We start from the raw sequence: 21,828 nt of genomic DNA, 5'->3' as shown, positions 1-21,828 counted from the left end.
TGGGGCCAGAATGTGTGGTCCAGGTGTGCTGCATGAGGTCAGGGGAGCTAGGAGAGGTGTGCATGGGAGGAGGGATTGCTGTGGGGTGGAATGAAGTCTTGTGCTTTTGTTTTTCAATGATCTGAAAGGCCAAAATAAAAGACAGAGAATACAGTTACCATAGGTTTCCAACATGAATCAGATCTTCTGGATGACCAGCCACCAAACTAAAAACATGACTGGTGACATCTCTGCAAGCCCGGGACATGTTTCCCTTTCTGGCTTGACAATCACTCCCCACACAGGGCAAGTCTTCAGGTTTGAGGGGCATGCACTCATCACCACCCTGCTCAGAATGCTTCGGGCTATAAATGAGAAACTGCATCCTCAAAAAATACCTGATCAAAGAGAACTCATCTGTTCCTCTCATCATCCTACTGGCAGGCAGACAACCTTGAAAAGACAGAAGGGGAAAAAAGAAGGAAAGAAAGACAGGAAGAGAGATCATGTTATATTGACAAAAGATTCCACCAAAATTACCAGGTAATTTACCTTGGAAGTTAAAGAAGAGTGTCTGTTTACGATTGTCCTATCAGAATCGCCCCCTGAGGTTTGTCAGCATGATTTCAGGAGATGAAAACAAGGATATCCACTCGAGGTTCCCATCAGCTGTCAGTCGTGTGCCATGCATCGCCCACTTTACACGGCGTAATTAAATCAGCAAGCCCTTCAGACTGTCTCTGTTTCTAAATTACATGAGATGAGGATCTTTCCAATTGTTGCTGTCACTGTCTGCCTTGAACTGGGAACGGTGAAGAGAAAGAAGTCAAGTCCATCTGGGAATTGCATTCAACCAGGGATCCCACAGGTGTGAGCAGTACACAGCTATGAGCAAAGTTTATAAACAGGGTCTCCTCTGGTGTCAATTCCTGCAGAATTACTGGGGATTGGCTCTCAGGAGCTCATATTTTTAATGAATGGGCTCCTACTTCACGTTCAACGTGACAAATGTGTTATCCTCCGTAACAGACTGAGGTTGTGCATGAATTATTAAGGATGCAGGTCAGAAACTCTGGGTAATTGTTTCAGTTTTTCAATAGAGATGCAACTTGTGAACAGACCAAGAAGATTTGAGACAAAAATCAAAGAAAAATGGGGGATTACATACCTTCGTAGTTAAAAAGATGGCCCCATCCCTTAGTTCAAATGCTAACTCCATCACTGATGAGTTGTAGTCTTAAGCAAGTTACTTAACTCAGCTATGGGGCACCATTCCATTATCTGTAAGACAGACATCACATTAGTGTATTATAAATCTTCCCTTGTGAGATTATTGAAGGAGTACAGCATATATAGTGAGTGTACAGGGTGAAGACTCAATAAACATTATCTATTATTAAAACTCAATTGCTTGTGAGCCAAGCAGGAGAGTTTCATAGATTGTGAAAGGGCTTTGATTTGCGATGAATAAAGCACAGCATTTAAATGTTGTCTCTCCTGCCTCCTGATCTGTGGCTCTGGACAAATCAAGGTTTCCGAGTCTTAGTTTTCTCGTTGCTAAAGTGCTGAGAATGACACCAGCCTCGAAGGAGCAGTCGTGGCAGTTGGACAGACTGGTCAGAGTTTCCATGAGCACCCAATACTAGTGCCACCCGGCTTTCCTCCTCCATCCAAGAGGGAACTGGGAAGAGCAAAAGCAGACCTACAGGTATCAATGGATGGGGGAAATCGGAGCACACAGGGATCATCTGCTTGTCATCATTTCACATCCAGTGAAGGCACAGTGACCCCCAAGGGCACGTTCTCCAACACCACACAGCCATCCACCTTTCCCCAAGAGCCCTACCATGCAACTCTCATGAGATCACACAGGAGGTACGCACCACTTTGTTCATGTTCTCCTTTGGCTGATCTCCTGAGTATTTCTGACGCTACAAAGTATGAGGTAGTAGACCAACCATGCTCACTGAATATCATGAAACTTCACAGTGGAGAAGAAACATCTCTGTATTCTGTGTCTGATGAAAAGAGAACACATGACCCACCCGAAAGGCCCTTCTGCCATCCACATGCATCTTGGGTGTATTTCTTTTTTTTTATTGGAGTAGAGTTGATTTTATCATAGGATATCACGTATATGTGGAATCTAAAAAAAATAGTACAAATGAACTTATTTACAAAACAGAAATAGAGTCACAGATGTAGAAAACCAACTTATGGTGGTTACCGGGGAGGTGGGGAGGAGAGGTGGATAAATTGGGAGACTGGATTGACATATGCACACTACTATGTATAAAATAGATAACTAATAAGGACCTACTGTGTAGCACAGGGAACTCTACTCAATACTCTGTAATGACCTATGTGGGAAAAGAATCTAAAAAGAGTGGATATATGTCTATGTGTAACTGGGTGTATTTCTGTCGGGCATAAACACAAAGCTGTCCTTGAGCCGTTGCAGGCAATCACCACCCATGTCTGGTTCATGTCTCTGTGCCCCGGAAGGAGCCTGGGCTTGGTCCACCACAGGTTCAAGATGGCTGTATGTCTGGCGCTCGTTCTCCCTCTGCCTCTTTGGTTCTACGTATATTTTGGTTGATTTAGTAAGTGCACTGGGAAGGCTCTAGGGACACAGGCAGTAGAGAAGTCAGCTCCTGTTTCTCGGTGCTTTTCTGGTCCTGGAATCATGATCCTATACCAGGTCACGTGACTAAACTGGTCCCTGTCTCTCAGCAAGTCTAATAGCAGCTGCTTATTAAGTGCCTCCTCTGCCTAATGCACTTTACATGAGTTTAATTCTGTTTAAGAATCTGAATCTGTTGAGTCTGATTCTGTTTAATCGTCACCACCTTGGGAGGCAAGTGGGAATAAAATCATCCCTATTTTACAGATGAGCAAACTCTGGCTTGAAATGATGCATTTGCCCAAAGTCTCAACATAAGGAATTTCCTGAGGCATTTGAACCAGAAAACTACCTCACTTCCACTTTAGTTTGCAGATCACAGCATCTCATACAATCCTCAGGGTGGCCTCATGAAGCAGTGACTATTATCCCTGTGCACAGATGGGGAGAAGGCACTGAGGGACCCCTTGTAGATGGTAGAGCTGGAATTGACACCCAGGTCTTTTCACTTCAAAACCCAGAATTGTGCCACATCAGTGAGCTCCCCGCTGGGTTCCACGTGCTCCTTAAATGGGGTTTTGTGGACAGGAAATGCCCTTTTAAAGGCACTAGGCACCAAGAAAGAAGAGCCACAAACACCCTATCTAGGATAGGGCTTTTTTGAACTGTCAGCATCACCAAGAAGAGTGGGGAGCTTGGGGACGCGAGCTCTGACATGTGGTCAACACTCCATGAAGTGCTTTACCTGTGATCTCCCTTAATTCTTCAATTAGAATTTTAGATTTTAATTTCTGTCCTATGAATTTTGTTTATACCTATGAAATCAATTCAGCAAACTTTATACACAGGAATATGTGTCAGGCAAATTGCTGCTGTCCTGGTAAACCCAAAGTTGAAACACAGCCATTGCATTCTCCCAATCTTGCTCTGATTTTTCATCCCCTTCCACACAACTCTACCACCAGTGTGCACAAGTGCACATGCGTGCACACACACACACACGCTCATTCATCACAGTGTCCTTGTTTTACATGTAGGTTCATCTTGCAAACTTGACCTCATCTCTTTCTCTAAGGCTGTACTTTGTACACCAGCCATCTGCAAGCCCAGTTCCCCACTGTCAAACTTATTTTTTCTTTTCCAAAATCCAATCCCCAGAGAATACTTGTCAAGTCCAGATCAAGAGTACATGCATAGGGCTTCCCTGGTGGCGCAGTGGTTGAGAATCTGCCTGCCGATGCAGGGGACACGAGTTCGAGCCCTGGTCTGGGACGATCCCACATGCCGCAGAGCAACTAGGCCCGTGAGCCACAACTACTGAGCCTGCACGTCTGGAGCTGTGCTCCGCAACAAGAGAGACCGCGATAGTGAGAGGCCCACGCACCGTGATGAAGAGTGGCCCCCACTTGCCACAACTAGAGAAAGCCCTCGCACAGAAACGAAGACCCAACACAGCCAAAAATAAATAAATTAATTAATTAAAAAATAAATAAATAAATAAAATTAAATTTAAAAATTTAAAAAGAAAAAGAAGAGTACATGCAGAAGACGTGTCAACTGTTTCTGCCAGATTAAGAAATGGGGATGTCCTGTGGATGCCAAAGCAAAACACCACAGTCTCCAAACAAATGGATTCCATCAAGATGGGTGCCATCGTGCGATGGTTAAGTAATATCTTATTCTCAAGAGGCATGATGATGAGCTCTGAATCCTACTAATCAATAGAATATATCTGAACAAATGATAACTAGAAAGCAGATTGAGGGTGTACAAAATCATGGAAAATAGCACACATCAACTTATAAAATGATTGATCAAAGCATCCTCATGAAACTTCAAAATAGAAAACAGAGAGATTGGGAGATAGAATGTCGTTTAGACCTGGGGTCCCCAACCCCCAGGTTACGGACCGGTGGCGGTCCACATCCTGTTAGGAACCAGGCCTCACAGCAGGAGGTGAGCGGCGGGCGGGCGAGTGAGCGAAGCCTCATCTGCCTCTCCCGTCGCGCCCCATCGCTGGCATTACTGCCTGAACCATCACCCCGACCCCTGCCCGTGGAAAAACTGTCTTACACGAAACCAGTCCCTGGGGCCAAAAAGGTTGGGGACCGCTGGTTTAGACTCACAGAAGGGAGAAGGCTTTCCTCTTGGCTTCCCTCACTCTTCAAAAATAGAGGTCAGTTTTATTTATGTAGTTTAGTAATAGGCAAGGTAAAGAGATACATATTTCAATATGAGCACTAAGAGGATGGCAGCTGTGACTGAATCCTTGGCTCCCCTCTCTCTTGCACAATGTTGATTATGCAGCTGGAGCCCGTAATGCACCATGATAGACAAGGGGGCGGCCCTGTGGTAGATCAGAGTCAGCCCAAGCATCACAGATAGGTCCTCTCAGAGGCACCGGGGCAGGCACGCCCTCTGCCTAAGGATGCTGAAAAGGCATCTCAGCAGAGGAAGCATTTGTCCAAGGCAAAGGCAGCGGCTTTTTCAAGGGCATAAAGCATACCTTCTGTAAAAATATTAACCTTTCAGGGGAACAGAGAAGTTTGACAAGGCTGTAGACCAAGGTGCCAGAGGAGGGGAGGGCAGATGAGGAATGCAAAGTGGATGAGAGGAAGGGTCTCAGTGTGTGGAGGGCTTGGGGGTGTGTCCTTCCTAAAAGGCACTAAGAAGTTTGGACTTCATTCTGGATGCAGTGATGCTTAAGGGGCCACACACACACCTTGGGAAGACTGAGAAAAACATGCCGAACTCTCCCTCAGGGGAAAAAATAGCATACAGACACTCTTGCCAAATCTTATATATAACTTCAAGGGGTTTGCAGTCCCTCTGAGGCCCATCCAGGGACTCCTAGTCTATAAAAATATGCTGTAGATAACATGAAACCAAAAACAATCGCTAGCAGGAAACAGACATATCTAAAGAGGAATATTATTTATTCATAACTGTGTACAAAATTCCATTATTGATATACATTTATTAATAAATATTATGATTTGTAATATTATTAGTTCCCACATAAAATGAGACTAAGGAATGATTCTATTCCTAATTATCTGAAGGGAAGCTCAAAAAACTTGATTTTTACCCAATCTTCTTTGTGCCATGATTACAACTGCACAAAAATCACAAACCCTGAAAATTGTATGTTTCCTGTGACTACAAAGCAGTGAAAATAGTGGTTATGTGAGGATGGTGAGATTATGGGAGATGTTGAAATTTTTATTTATGGTGTGAATTATTAACTATATACATTTTTAAAATTTTGTTTTCTCCTTACTCAGAGTGGTCTGCTTTCCTTGATAAAAATTGTGGGAAAACGAAAAGAAATATACCTCCTCACACCTTGCCTTCTGTCTTCTCCTCTTCTGTTGAATGTGTCTAGAAAACAATCACGGTATCTCAGAGTTCAAAGTGACATTTGAGGTCATCTTATCCAAACACAACAACCCACGATATACTTAGGACGCGATAGTCCAGTGATGGTTAACTCATTTCAAAATAGAACTCTCCATTGTTGAATGAAGCTTATAGTGAGCTGAAATTTGTACCCTCCACTGCCCAAAAGTAAGATTTAGTTCTTCCCTTTGGAGCTACAAAGAGCATGGGTATTCCCTGAATTTTTCTTAAAATAATAATCGATCAACTCTTTACAAATAGCTGTCAAAATACCTCTACCGCACCATCTAAGAGCTCCTGATCCAGCATATGCCAGGTTTAATTCAGAGCACCAGCCACAACATTCCTCCCTCTTGTCAGGCTATCAGTTTCCACCATATTGATTTTATTATACTAATTATCAAAATGGGTATATGGAGGCAGGTACTCCCCAGGCAAATATGCTTATCTTATTTACAGCTTGAAATTTCAAGAGGAGAACCTCCAAGCACATTTGACAAACAGCATTGTGTGTTGATATAAATCAAAAGGTCCAGTGGTTCTTTCAATCCATGAGCAATTTTATTGGCATATTCTGAAATAGCTGGTCTTCTCTGCTTCCATTAGGCAAATCACAAAAGCTGGAAGCACTTAAGAGGTCAGATTCGACGTGAGCCATTCATAACGTCACAGGCTATGCCAGGACAGTCAGCCCACGAGGGCCGGTCAAGATACCACAAGCCTCTGACTGGGACAGTGGGTGGCCATGTGCAACAGTGGGTCGAGCAGTCAGTAAAGGCACATCTGCAGCCCAGATGTCCCAGGCTCTGTCCCAGTAAGGGTAGAGCTCCCCTTTGATGGCTGCCGGGGACGCACTGTGTGACAGACCTCCTCTCCTCTCACTCCGCAGCCAAGCGCATCACCTCGGGGCCTCCGAGCCCAGCTCTAGCCGCTCTGTGTCCACTTTCTCCCTCTTCTAGGTGCCTCTTGGAGGAATCCTACCTCGCACTTGACCGCCTGCTGACATTGCAGGATGGCAGAGAATGCAGACGGGGCAGGGGGTCAAGATGTCCTGTGACAGGTTAGGTCCCAGGACTGAGCTGGGTCAGTCAGAGCCAGAGGCTTCGAGGGTGAGCTCAGACCTTCATGCAGGTGGATCAGAGAACATCAGATCAAAGAAAACAAACGTATCCTCTCGTATAAGAGTAAGAGGGTAAAGCACAAACCCAAAGTCAGGGAAATCTGGAAAACGAAACTCAAGATGAGATCCCAAGTTAAAAAGGCAAGAGCAATCAGCAGTCTTGCCATGAAGAGGGCTGATATATCTGAATCTGATTCTTATGGGGTACAGACCGTGTGGTCCTTGGAAGGGATGGCCTGGACCAGAGAAGGGATCAGGATGACCGGATGTGTCCCTGGCACATGGCAGTGTGACAAGATCTGGCTTCGTAACCTGTCTCAACTGGGTTAGAGCTATGTCTGCACCCTCTGCTGGCCGTGTGTGTTTGGGCAGATCACCTCGGGGAGACGCAATGGTGTCATCTCCATGTGAAGATGATCCTGCCTTTGTTGTGGTTTTATGAAGATCAGGTAACATACACGAGCCCCTCCTACAGCATCTGGCGCATAGTGGGATGCTTGCATTTTGTCCATGTCATTGGCATCGTCTGAGGGCTTCCCGTGACCAAGCTTAGCCTGTTTTCCGAACGTGCTTTAAGCCATTTCCCTCCCGAGGGCAGAGTTTTCAGCTGCATCAGCCCAGATTTCAGGATTTCTCTGGAGACTCCTAATTACAAATTGTCTGTCCCTTCGTCCCATCAGTAAACTTGTTTGCCCGGGTTTCCTGATTGTTTGTTCAGAAAACAACTTGTTCATATTCAAGGAGCCCAGAGGACTTTGTACAGCAGAGGCCTTCAGAGCCTCCAGGACCTGCTAGTATAGACAGTGCAACACCACTGGGGACTGTTGGCAGGCACTGATGCAGAGGGGAGAATCTGTGTAATAGTGGGAAAGAGAGAGAGGAGTCTTGGTTGAACTGAGGGCTGGGAGTGAAGACGATGTAGCTGAGAGATATGGCAGAGCATATCTTCGCCCCAATGTGGTCAGAGGTAGAGCCAGGGAAAGACAGAGGTCTTTGCTAGAAACCTTGTGAGTCTAGACACAAGCAAAAACTAATTAGAATCCCAGCTAACCAAGACTGGTGCTGGGTTGGGACAGCGGTCATTCTTTTGCTTTGGGCCAGTTCCAGCACCTCCCTGCCACACCCTCCTTCTGGTGGCTTGTGCACATCTGGCTACTGGCACATCTGCACAAACGTTGGACTTCTTTGCACAAGGACTTGATACTAAGACAGCAATGAGCAATGTCCTTCAGACAGCTCCATGGCAACAGGCATTGACAGAGTGAGGCGAGCAGGTGAGAGGGACACGGTACGTGGTTTTCTAGTAGCTGGAGTGGTTTGCTCAGCAACTGGGGCCACTCCAGGGAGCTGCAGCTGCAGTCACAGGCTGATGGAGCTGAAGATGCCAGGGACGAGAATGATTCGGAGGAGGAGGAGGATTGATGAGGAAGAGCACAGGCTGTCTCAGTGTCACAGAGGGAGGGTCCCTGCCCATCCAGCAGTCACGGGCTCTGGAAAATTTCAGGATTATTTGTTCTACACAGACTAGATTCGAGCCAGTAAGGAGGCTTAAGATGATCCAGTTGATGACATGCAAACAGCATTGTCCATTCAAGCCCACCCGGAACGTACATCTCTCCCTTGACAAAGGAGGGAAACTGAGGCACAACATATAGTGATGACATCGTCCAAACTAAACCCCTGCTCTGCAGTTTCCAGGAGGCCTCAGTGCCCTCCCTGCCCCTGCCCCCCCGGGGAGGGCTGGAGCATGTGCCCATTTAATCAATATCTTTCAGAAAGCTTAATAGATTTTCTTTCTCTGCTTTCAGAAGACATTATTTCTAGGCTGTGAAAAATCATAGGTAATTTGCATTTAAATATACAGTATTCTTTAGCAACAACATCAAACATCCTGTTCATTCAGGCTAAGACGCCAATCAGTTTTCCCGTTTCTGAATCCACTGGGTCACGCAGCACCCGTTGAAGATTTAGAGGGAAAAACCCCTCCCTCTCCAGCCCAGGGTAAAGCAGTGAGAGGGTGTCCTAGGGCAGGTCATGTGACCTGTTGTTGAGAGCCATTAACCCAAAGCAAGGAAATAATCAAAAATTTAAATAGTTTTAAGTGTTCAAAAGAGAGTGAGTGAGAAATGGATAAAATGATAAACTGGCCTGGATTTTAAAATAAGATAAAGAAACATAAGCCCTGACACAAATTTTCTCTGAATAATGATTTTTTTTTTGTCCCTTCTCTCCTGACACAACAGAACACAGTAGATGTTTTTCTTGTCCAGCCGAGTCCCTCCCCCATTCATTATAACAATCCCACCCCGGGGTTTCCCTGGTGGCGCAGTGGTTGAGAATCTGCCTGCCAATGCAGGGGACATGGGTTCGAGCCCTGGTCTGGGAAGATCCCACATGCCGCGGAGCAACTAGGCCCGTGAGCCACAACTACTGAGCCTGCGCGTCTGGAGCCTGTGCTCCGCAACAAGAGAGGCCACGATAGTGAGGGGCCCGCGCACCGCGATGAAGAGTGGCCCCCGCTTGCCGCAGCTAGAGAAAGCCCTTGCAGAGACACGAAGACCCAACACAGCTAAAAATAAATAAATAAATAAATTAATTAATTAAAAAAAAGAAAAAGGAGCTCAACCACCTTCCATTCTGCCTTGGTCACCCTCTCCCTCCTTCTCATTCTAGAAAGATGGTCAGAGGAGGGAAGATCAGGAGCAGCCCAGGCAAGGAGGCTGGAGCTGAGAGGCCAGGCCCTGGGGCAGGCGGGGCCCCAAAGCCAGCTTCACCGGCTCTGCGGACAGCTTGTCCTGGTGACCGAGGCCCAGCTGCTCCTCTCAGGGCTTCGTCCACATCTGCAGAGACAGCCAGGTGTGGGGCACGTGGCCGGAAGAAACAGCTGTGAAGAGAGGAGCAGACGCAGTCAGGGCCCGTCAAGGAGAGAAGGAAGTCTGCGTCTACGCGTCTCCTTGCTGAGATAGCACCATGCCCCTCCCTACCCATCTGGTCACAGGCTGGATTTGGCAGGTGCTTTTCAAGCCTGGAGCCAGGGCCGGGGGCTGTGGAACTGGGAAGCAGGGGTTCTCGTGGGGAGACAGAGAGACATCCGGCGGCAAGCCCAGCCCCGCGCTGGGCGGAGCAGGGGGGCAGCCTGAGCCGGGCCTCGGCTCAGTCCCAGGCCACGTGGAGGCTTAGCCAGGAGGAGGAGGGTGAGCAGGGAAGAGAGGAAGCCCCGCCCAAGAGGGAGGGAGGGGACTTAACAGGAGCTGGGGGGACACGCACCGGCTCGCCCCAAACATCCCCATCGCACTCGGCCCGTTCGCTCAGCCCCATTGCCCCACGCCCAGCCGGGCGACGCTCTCCTCCCTGTTACTCTGAGTATTTCATTACAGCCTCATCTTCTCAAGGCCCTGGGTTAAGCCGACTCTAACACAAGGAGGAAAGGTTAACAAGCACAGACGTGGAAATTCCTCATAGACCTCGCCACACACGCCGTGAGTCAGGAGACAGCAACCAAAACGCACTGAGAGCCGCGCTGCTGAGGCGGCCAGAGCACAGCCAGGGGCAGCCCAGGGTCCGGGCACCTCGGAGCTGGAAATGGAATGCAAAGCGCAAGTGCCTCCAGACACAAGGTGAAGAAGCCAAGCTTCTCTCTGATGACTGTGAGCCACGCTTGAAGAAAAAAAGAAAGATCTTAAGTGAAAAAATAGTATTGAATCTTTAGGAATCAATAAATTTAAAACAAAACATGGGGGGACTTCCCCAGTGGTCCAGTGGGTAAGACTCTGCGCTCGCCAATGCTGGGGGCCCGGCTTCGATCCTTGGTCAGGGAACTAGACCCCGCGTGCCGCAACTAAGACCTGGCACAGCCTAACTAAATAAATAAATAAATAAATATTTTTTAAAATAAATAAAACAAAACATGGGATGTCTGGTTATCCATGAGATCACTCGGGATTCACATGGAAAGGAAAAAAGTTATTAAAGAACAGAACTTGAGACCTGTCAGGATACAACCTAAAATTATGACAATAAACAAGAATCTGATAAATTTCATCCAGTCAGCCGAGAACCGAATAAGGTATTTCCCAAACCACCTATCATTTGCCCAAAAATATAGGAAACATCATTCCCATTTATCATTTGACTTCACATTGCATCGGGTAATATAATGAATGGGAATTTCTTAGCCAATAAGATGTCCTATATTTCTCAGCAATGCTTTCACATACTGCAAACTAATTAATTCAAAATCTGTTTTGCCTGGTCCCTTGTGTTCTCAGTTAATGAGATTTCATGCAGTCCATCCTGGTAACAGCTTCACGTCCCTTCTTCACTTCCTCCGATGCTTAGAGCCAAAGGGCTTCCAACTAAAATAATAAAATAGAAAATATTCCTCATTTTTGATAAAATGTTGGATCTACATAATCAAATTTCATCAGAAAGATTCTGAGAAGGGGCCAACCACAAACCATTTCAATTTCAAATATTAAAATATTCAATATTTTAAAATTAAAATATTCTTTTAATTCCTCCATCACAAGTTTTGGAGTTATCAGACCAGGTCTCTGAATTTTAGTGTAGAAACCCTGGTCTCAGGATGAAGAGGGAGAGTATCGCAGAACTTACCCGGGTTGAATGGACTTCAGAACCATGAAGTCCAATAGGCTGAATTTCCAGAACAGGAAAGTGGCCAGTCCAGACCGGAAGTGGTACCCAAAACCAGGCAAGAAATGAATGATGGTTCTGGATCTCACATTCTGGGGATACCAGCACACACTTCTGACTTCTGCTTGATTTGGAAAGGTTTCCTGGAAAGGCTGGAATTTTGGTGGAAAAGGCAATGAGGAAAGATAAGAATTGGAAGGTAGACAACTGCTTTTTCAGACTTAACTAAATCTTTTAACTTTTTCTCCAAATTTGTATTCTTTGACCTTTTCAACAAGCCCAAGAAAGCGACATGCTGGCACAATACCACATGTGCATGGTGGGTTCCGTCTGCTTAGAAGGAACAGAACACAATACAATCATGATCACAGGGCCACACAGGCAAAGACAGCCATCAGAGCTGGTGTTAACCTGTGTACAATTACAGCTGCCATCTACGGAGCTCATTTTGGAAATATTGGACTAGTCAAGCTCTTTCCTAATAATTCTCAAAATAAATTTGGAAGGTAGATAGCACTATTAGCTTTAGCAATCTAAAGTTAATCTAAATTCTCTTTTAACAGATGTGGAACATGACACTCAGACAGGTTAAGTCATTTGCTAATTTCCCACCAGCTCGACAAAGACAGAAATTAGGTTCCTTGTGGATCTTCCTGAATTCATTTGTTTCCTCTCTCTCTCTCTCTCCAATTCTGCTTCTCCTACAAAGTCCAGATCTTTCAAGCTTGTGGGTTTCAGCCTGGCCCCAAGGCAGTGAGAATTCACACTACCATCAAGACGTCTTACGCAATTTTACTACGGTTGGTGTGGAAACTTTAAGATCCCTGGAGTACTGAAAATCACAGCTCAAAAGAATACAGATGAGAGACAGAGAGAAAGAGAGACAGAGACAGAGACAGAGAAAGAAGGGGGGGGACTTAGATATGCAGAGAGATGAGTTCATTGATATTTTAACAAAAAGAAAGCTAAAGGTGCCTCTCCCTCTGAAAGTTTCATGTCACCTCAATTCCTGGATCTGTCTTGTATGCCTTCCCTTTGAGGCTCCTGGTCTGTCCTTCCAGGAATCAGATGTCCCCGTGGCCCAGGACAGCTGCCCCTGGCTGCAGTTGGCACTGCCTGAAGCGGGTCAGCTGGGCAGGTGGGTGGGCACTCCACATGTCCTCAACCCCTGCCAGCCCTGGGAGCTCCTCATGGGGACACAGATGCCCTGACCACTCTCTACTACATTAGCTCCTTTCACAGGGGACCAGATGGCTACTGGTGAACATTTGCCTACCTGCTCCCATGGGGGCCGAGACTAACCCAGGTTACTTCCACCGGCTTCTCTTTGTTGCCACCCTCCCTGCCTTCTGTTGTGCGCTGGCCGGTGGGGGTTCCTGGGAAGCCACACCGGCAGCGTCCTCTGTGCTCGTCATGCCAACCTTCATCAGAGCACGTGCACTGGGGGCTCTTGGAGACGGGAGAGAAGCGGTAAGCTCTCAGAATATCCTCCCTGGAGCCATCCTGGGGCAGGCTCACTTCCAGCGGTTTGCATGTTGTTCACCACAGAAACCGTAAGATGGGCAAAGCAGAGAGCTCTGGGGCTGAGCGGGAGCAGAGAACTCAGATCCCTCCGGCTCTCGTTTCTTACTTACGATGACCCCAAGTAACCTCCACAGAGCACAGCTTGAAGTGGCAGATCTAACCAAGCTTCTCCATTTTACTTCTGAGAAAATAAGCCTCTGAAGAAGGAAGACTAGCCCAGGAGACACAGTGACTTTGGCTCAGCCTTGCCTCTCCATTGGCCTCTCGAGTCCCAATTCCTGTTCTTCCAGCCATCCTTCCTCATCCAAAAGAGATTTCGTAGAATGTGGCGGTCCACCAGGTCACCTACTGCCCACTCAGGCACATCCTTCTTCAGCCCACTTGCCTCTCACCAAGCTGTTTCTAGTGTGTGTAAATGTGCATTTAGGTGGAGACCATGGTCCATTTCTACGGTACATTTAGGTAAGTGACAAATTCCAGAATGGCAGTGCATTAGTTACAAGCAATTAGGAGAAAATTATCACTGCAAAGTGCTCATATCCCCTGCACTGGGGCAGAAGCCAACATGTAGCATTTACTAAGTATTACCTCATTGGGCTCAGTAGATGGTAAAGAGGTTTAAATCCAGTTCAATAAAATATTTGATGTTAAGACTAAATCTTTAGGACTATAAATTCCAGTTAGTGGACCAGAAAGAGGTTACTCTGTATTTCCATACATCACTCACCTCCTCTCTCCACTGTTGTCGACAGCAATAGGTGTTGGAAAACCTTGGTGTTTTGAAGATACATCAACTTGTGTTCAAGCCCCAGCTTTGCTACTTTTAAGATGTGTGATCTCAAGATCATCCGTTCTCTTATGTATAAAGTAGAGACAATAATACATACTTTGCCAGGTTGTTGGATTTAAAATGGGTAAAGTTTATAGAATCTACCTAGCACATAACAACTGCTCGATAAATGGTAGCTATTACTACTATATTAGCAGCCTTTACATGTTAGTGGTACTGCTTAATATTTATTAAAGCAAATATGTATCATTACAGCTAATAAGTATTTAGTGCTATGTACATGCCAAGCATTTTGGTACATCTTAGGTAAATTTCAAAGAAGTGCAAAATGTAACTCTTGCCATCAAAATAACTCAAAAGACAGCTGAAGAGAAACATTAATATATATTCTAACACTAAAATAATTTCAAATGGATTATAAAATAGAAGCAAATAGTAAAATCACAAATTAGAAGAAAATTAGGATATTAAAAATTTTTTTAATTTATCTTGGAAATGAGAAAAACTTTCAAAGCAAAACAAGAAAGGCAGAAGCACACAGATGTTTATAGCAGCTTTATTCATAATTGCAAAAACTTGGAAGCAACCAAGATGTCCTGCAGTAAGTGAGTGGAGAAGTAAACTGTGGTGCAACCACACAATGAAATATTCTTCAACACTAAAGAGATATAATCTATCAAGCCATGAAACTACATGAAGGAAACTTAAACGCATATTACCAAGTGAAAGAAGCCAATATGGAAAGACTACCTACTGTATGATTCCAACTGTATGACGTTCTAGAAAAGACAAAACTGTGGAGACAGAAAAAAAGATCAGGAGTTGTCAGGAGTCGGGGTAGAAGGGGGTGGGGAGATGAAGAGGTAGAACACAGGATTTTTATGGCAGTGAAACTATTCCGATTGATACTGTGACGGTGTATATGTGTCATCATACATTTGTCAAACCCATGGAATGTATAACTCCAAGAACGGAGCCTGATGTAAACTATGGACTTGATGTGATCATGATGGTCGACGGAGGCCCCTTGGTTGTCACAAATGGACCACTCTGGCGGGGGATGCTGATGATGGCGGAGGCTGTGCCTGTGTGGAGGCAGGAGGATTATGTGAGCAGCTGCTGTGCCCACCTCTCAATATCGCTGTGAACCAAAAACTTCTCTGAGAATATAATGCCTTTAAGAAAAAATACAAAGACAGAAGCTATTAAGGAACAGATTTCAAGACACTAAAATTTTAACACATTTTCAGAAAAAAAAATAGCATAAGACAATACATATAACCTAGGACTAGCACCTAAATATATAAAGAAATCTTACAAATCAATATTCAAAAAAGACAAAGACCCAACAGAGTACTCAACAGTGTATGCGAACAGACAGAAAAAGACAAAAGACTTAGAAATATAAATTGATCCTTAGAATCACTTATATTTAAAAAAATACAAATTAAAACAATGTGATAAGATTGTTTACCTATGCAACTTGAAAAACAAAATGAGGGAATATTAAACATTGTTGGGTGACTAAATTGATGCAACTTTTTTGGATGCCAAATGAATCGATTTTGAGCAAATTAAAAGTGAGTTAAATGAATGTATTCTTTGACTCAGTGGTTACTTTGTTATGCATTTATTCCACAGATATACTCACAGAGTTGCACAAATATAGGTAGGTATACACGTATATTCACCCGTACACATACACATGCATACACACACACACTCATGTTCATTTGCTGCATCAATTAATATAGCTAATGACGGGAAGCAACTCTCCATCAATCAAGAATCCATTCAATAAATTATGATTTATGTATACAATAAAACACTATACAGATGTAAAAACGAACCAAGTAGATATCTGTGTTCTCATGTGAAAAAATTACAAGATGTATTTTTCACCTTGTGAAAAACAAGGTGTAAAAAACTATGCATTGTAAGCTGCCATGGGTTTTAGCAAAACAAACATAAAACAGAATACATACCCCTGTGTAGCTATTTTATGCATGGAAAAAGAAAAGGGCTTTGACGAGAGCTCTTAACTAGCGAGGCTGTTTTCGGAGAGATTACTCCTGTAACTGGGAAGAGGCTACAGTGGCTTCGTTTTCCCGTGGAAAACACGGGAAAGAGGACAAGGGGACAGAGAGTGAGAGACAGACACGGGGTCACTTCAGAGGAGGAACGTCAGGGACCATAATCACGGACATCCCGGACCGCACGGGCAAAGCATCCCGGACTCCAAGGACGGAGGGGCCGTTGACCACGTGGACCTGAGTCGACCTGAGAGGAGGTGAGGATGAGATTCAGCTGTGTCAGGGCTGCGGGTGAAAGAGGCTGGCAGCACAAAGGAAATTCAAATCTGCAGCTACGGTTCAGGAATAAGATGTATTTTTGTCTGCAAAAAGAAAAAAAGGAACCTTAGAACCCCAAGAACTGTCTCCAGAGGTCCCCCAGAGGAGGGGTGGAGCTTCCCGTGGGCCCCTCGAGAGGTGAATTGAAGTAGGGGCTGGAAAGGAACCCCCGGCAGGTCCAGCCTCAGTGTGGGTTGCAGACTTACGTGCAGGGGGCTCTACTTCTTTGTGGGGCGCCGTGAGCGGGTTCCAGCGTCCAGGGGAGGAGAGCGGGCCAGCGGGGAGCAGGAGAGGAGGTATGCTTGTGGCTCCTCCTTAACCTAACTTACCCTTGAAGGGAGTGAGCGCTCACGACACAGTTTGGGGTCATCCCAGCAGGGGTGATTGGAACCGTCAGGGGAGCGGGTGAACTCATGAGAAGGGAGAGGGGGTCCCAGGGCCAGGCACCTCACCTACATCAGCACCTACCGTTTCCTAGTTTAAAACTAGAAATCATTGGTGAGATCAGCGTACACAGAGGCCCTGAGTTCTCACCTCTGTGTAAGTCAGCATCCCATTCAGCTCACACAGTGGACGTTTCCGGCGGCAACACTGCCTCAAGGGGAGGCCGGGTGATCAGATCAGAGCGTGCAGTTTGATGTCATGGATTAGAGCACGCGTTCCCCGTATGGGCTGAAATCTCAGCTCATAAAATTACACTCGTCAGATGGGAGGGCTAGGAGGGAACGTACAGATCTTGCACTGGGAGGCGGCAGAGTGAGAGCTTAAAGCCAGACGATGGAGCCAGCCTGCCCGGATTTGAATTCCGGCTCTGCCAGGCACTAGCTTGCGGCCCTGAGCAAGCTGCTTCACGTTCCTGTGGCTTCCTTTCCCCATCCGTAAAATGCGGATAATAGTATGACCTTCCTCAGGGGGCTGCCTGCAGAATTAAACAAGTTAATGTCTGTAGAGTGCTTATAACCACGACCGGCCGGAAATAAGAGCTAAAGAAATATTACTTAAATAAATGAAACGTTAACTCCTCCCTTTAGAGATGAGAGAAGGGCAGGCTAAAGCGGTAGCGTGATGTCCCCAAGTTTGTTCAGATGCTCAGTGTTCCTCCCGGCCCTGGACCCTGGTCTCCAGATTCTCCATCCACCACCCATGTGGCCCGGGAGCCAACAGGGCCGCACAGAGGGCCTGCAGGTTCCGGAAGGGCCCCTGTTGTCCCACCCCACACTGTCACAGCCGGACCTGGCACCGTGTCCCCTTCTGGAGGGGTCTGACCAGGCCACACAGAGGAAGCCACTGAGGTCTCTGGAGTTCTAGCACTTCCGGTCATATCAAATACCATTTAACTTTCCATTTCCTCAAGGGAGGGAGGGAGGAAGGGAGGGAAGGAGGATGGGAGGGAAGGAGGATGGGAGGGAAGGAGGATGGGAGGGAGGGAGGGAAAGAGAGAAAGACGATATCGCTCCTACTCCCCTACTTCACAGTTTTGCTGTGACAATAAAAAGGGATAAGATATTTTACATGGTAAAGAGGGCTACATAAATGTCAAATAGGGAAAAAATGGGATCCATAGTGCTGCCTTCCAGTGGGCACTTATGAATCCGATTAATTAAAGAGACTCGCGTGACTTTGCCCCATTTGACTTCACTCTAGATAATTCATGTATGCGGACCCAGAGAACCTGAGCTCTTCTGGGAAATGTGATAAAAATGCGTGGTCTCTGCCAGGAAGGCTTCAATCTGTGGAGAGAGACGGCCGTTTCCTGCTGAGGCTTTTCCTCAAACGCTCGTAACTGGTGCTCATCCCGTTGGGCTTCACCGTCCTCCGCAAACGCTCAGCACATTTACGATACAGAACTGGCTCCTTTACGGAGAGGCTGGACATAATCTGTGCCTGAATCACTTTTGATTTCCCGCTACTCCAGGGGCCCTTCTCCACCGGCTGAGGGCGGTTCCCTCCACGTGCCTGTCTGTCAGCACCAAAGCCTCGGATCTGCTGAACTTACCGGTCCTTGGCCCCCACGGCGGAAGACACAGCCCTTGGAGTTGTATACTCAGCCCTCGGAGTTGTACACTCATCTGCTGCCCAGCTGATGCAGCTCCCATGGCCTCCTTCCTACTCCTCATACACATCAAGAATCTTCCCGTCACCTCAGGGCCTTGGCACGTGCAGTCGTGTCTGTCTGGAGCCCCATCGCTCCTGATAAGCACACGGCTGGCCTTCTCACTTCTTCCAGGTGTTCAAATATCTCTTTAACGGAGCAATCTCCCCACACCACCCAAGTTAAAACTTCAACCCTCTCCCCAGCCTGGTTCTCCCTATCTACTTCACACATTTTAATTTTGTCTGTGGCACGAACACCACCAGGGCACTAACATCGTATGTATTTATTTGTTTTTTATCCGTGTCTCTCCTCCAGAGAGGAGGGGTAGTGTCTGTGTTTATCTAAGACCTGTGTGCTCACAACAGCTACCAGAGGAACTGACACTTAGAAGATACTCTGTCAATGGGTAACAAGTCTCTAACTATGGAAGAGGAGGTTTTCCCCTAGAAAGTCAAGGAGAGCAGGGGACAGAACAAGGATCTACAGTCAGAAGGTGGAGTCCAGGCTCTACTGCTTATTACCTGGGGGCATTCAGTGAAGTTGTGTAACCTCTCCTCCTTCATCTATAAAGTGATATAAAGTCTCACTCAATCCTACATAGGATGGACTGAGATGACTTATAAAGGGACCATTTGTAACTAACAAAGAGCTATACAAATACGAAGCTATACAAATCTGGGTATATTTGTTTTTCAGTTTTCATCTTTTGGTTTTGATTTAATTATATATTTAGATTGAACGGTCACTGGGACTGGCTTTGCTTTCACCTGAGGCCTCCAAGTACAGTGCTTAGGGGCGCTCGCTGGTTCCAGGGTCAGGCAAACATAGCATGATTCCTGGCTCCACCGTTAACTAGCCCTGTGACCTCGGGCTGGTTAAGTCACTTCTAAATAGATATAAGATTATAACAGTATTATGATTCATAGATTTAATGTGAACAATATGTGCAATAATGCATGTTAGACTCTTAGCAGATGTTTAGGGTTAATATTTTTATTGACTAAAGCCATTTCTCTTTCTAAGGGAGATAATTCTCTGTTGGAAACATTTGGTTTTTAAATACAAATGGAAAGAGGCTTTCCTGAAGGTTTTTCATTTTTGAAACATGATCTCTTGTGCTGGGTGATGGGGTAAATGCTTATGCTCATGTCACCTAGATAGCAAAAGTATAGCTCTTAACTCTTAATTTTTGTCTATTAATAAAATTAAATAATAAGCTGCCATTGTTATTGACTTTATATGCCTATATATATTTACCATTGCCATGCTTAAACTCGTGGGCAAATCAGCTCTGTGTTTTGGCAGTCTCTCCTGTGGAAAATAGTGTTTATGTTTATAATCTTCCAGAGCTGGAAAGGCTCAGTCTGCCAGCTCTGGAAATGACTCAGCAGTGAATATTAATAGGTGTGTTTCCCTTTAGGCCCACAGATTTGTGAAAGTCAGAATGTGCTCAACAAGACAGAAGGAGGAAAAAGGGAATTAACCTTAACTTGGTGCCTTTTCTGGGCCAGGACCGGCAGCTCCTCTTTCTTGTATCATCTCATTTCATTCTCACATCAGATCTTTGAGAGAAATGATGATGTCCTTGATGGAGAAATGAGAAAATAAAGTCACACTGAAGTTAAGTAACTTGTCCACAGAGCTAATAAAAGCCAAAACCCAAATCCTGACAAGCGGGAGATTTGTTCCTCGGTTTGACAAATACTTATTTTGCATCTATTATATGCCAGGCACTGTTCTAGGCACTGGGATTAAAGCAATAAGAAAAAGAAAGCCTCTGCCTTCATAGAGGGCATATTCTAGTGCAGAAGTACAGATAAACACGCACATACTATAGACAGAGATATAGCTATAAGTGTAGACGTGGACATAGAAAGAGATATGGTTATGAGTACAGATATATAGTTATGGGTATGGATATAAATGCGATAGGTGTAGACAAACACACAGGCACGGACACAGACATGGAGAGAGACAGGTAGTCATGAGTTAGCGCTAAGCGGAAGAGGATGATGAAAGGTATTTCAGATCAAGTAATGTGGAAGGCCTTTTAGGAGAAATACCAAAAAGAGACCTAAAGGAAGACCCCTGAGTGTGATGAACAAGGTGACTTTTAAGGATCACACTGGGTGCTGCACAAAGAGCAGACTATAGGGGGCAGCAGAGTGTCAGCAGAAACACCAGGGTCGAGGTTACGGCCGCAGTTCTTAGGAGGAAAACAGAGGTTCCACTGAGCGGGAGTGACAGCTGCATCCTCGTTAGTCACACTGTAAGTCACACTAGACTCCCCTAAGGAACTTAAAGGTAATTTTTTTTACAGAAGACTAATTTACCTAGACGTTTTGTGGGAACCAGCACATAATGTAACACATTACATACCAACACCAGGCTTTCCCAAGTTATTCAAACAGTAACAGAATGGTATAAAAACAACACACCCGGGCTTCCCTGGTGGCGCAGTGGTTGAGAATCTGCCTGCCAATGCAGGGGACACAGGTTCGAGTCCTGGTCGGGGAAGATCCCACATGCCGCGGAGCAACTGGGCCCGTGAGCCACAACTGCTGAGCCTGCGCGTCTGGAGCCTGTGCCCCGCAACGGGAGGGGCCGCGATAGTGAGAGGCCTGCGCACCGCGATGAAGAGTGGCCCTCGCTTGCCGCAACTAGAGAAAGCCCTCGCACGAAACGAAGACCCAACACAGCTAAAAATAAATAAATAAATAAATAAATAAAGTAGCTATTTAAAAAAAACCAAAACAAAACACACCCTGTGTTACAATCCTGTTAAAAATTATAAGGGATTTAGGGTCATAGGTGAATTCCATTCATTATGCAATTATGAAACTATGGCCACTGGAAGTGGAGGGCCCTTGGTCCTCTTCCAGCCTGACGGTTTTGCTTTGCAAACAGAGAGAGTAACTTTCCCACGGTCACAGATCCACCCAGTTGGGAATGACACCTACGTCCGCTTACAGCCAGAAGTGCTTTCACTCATTACCTCACTTATACTTATGCACATAAAAGCGGAAGATGATACGTCTTTTCATTGAAAGAGTGGCCGCCATCAGATCTGTGGCTACCAGAGGCAGGGGAGGGGGAGGGCAATAGGATAAAGGTGGTAAAAAGGTACAAACTCCCAGCTGTAAGATACGTAAGTGCTAGGGATGTGACGTACAACACGATAAATATAATTAACACTTCTGTACGTTATAAATGAAAGTTGTCCAGAGAGCAACTCCTAGGAGTTCTCATCACAAGGAAAAACATTTTTCTATTTATTTAATTTTATATCTATAA

The 21,828-nt window shown here is 45.6% G+C and overlaps 1 protein-coding gene across 1 annotated transcript; it reads right to left on the bottom strand.

Moving 5' to 3' along the window:
* Window positions 1–6,540: 6,540 nt before the first annotated feature.
* LOC309644132 (uncharacterized protein) lies at window positions 6,541–20,968 on the bottom strand. Its single transcript, XM_082427587.1, has 5 exons — window positions 14,026–20,968; window positions 11,736–11,926; window positions 10,631–10,778; window positions 9,896–10,005; window positions 6,541–8,758 (listed from the first exon to the last, which is right to left on the bottom strand). The coding sequence occupies exons 1-4, from the start codon at window positions 14,144–14,146 to the stop codon at window positions 9,944–9,946; spliced, it is 522 nt and encodes a 173-aa protein (XP_082283713.1). The 5' UTR covers window positions 14,147–20,968; the 3' UTR covers window positions 6,541–8,758; window positions 9,896–9,943.
* Window positions 20,969–21,828: the final 860 nt, after the last annotated feature.

Source organism: Balaenoptera physalus, assembly GCF_965194825.1.
Source record: "Balaenoptera physalus genome assembly, chromosome: 15".
In the NCBI taxonomy this organism is placed as follows: Eukaryota; Metazoa; Chordata; class Mammalia; order Artiodactyla; family Balaenopteridae; genus Balaenoptera; species Balaenoptera physalus.
This window is presented reverse-complemented; position numbering and strand designations above follow the sequence as displayed.

Bases quoted from the DNA above. Each gene is read 5' to 3' on its own strand.
- LOC309644132 (XM_082427587.1), bottom strand. From the start codon at position 14,146: ATGATCTTGAGATCACACATCTTAAAAGTAGCAAAGCTGGGGCTTGAA. The intron at 11,927-14,025 runs GTGAGTGATGTA...CCAAAATTCCAG, and splicing joins GACAACAGTGGAGAGAGGAG to CCTTTCCAGGAAACCTTTCC. The intron at 10,779-11,735 runs GTAAGTTCTGCG...TTTTTCTTCAAG, and splicing joins CTGAAGTCCATTCAACCCGG to CGTGGCTCACAGTCATCAGA.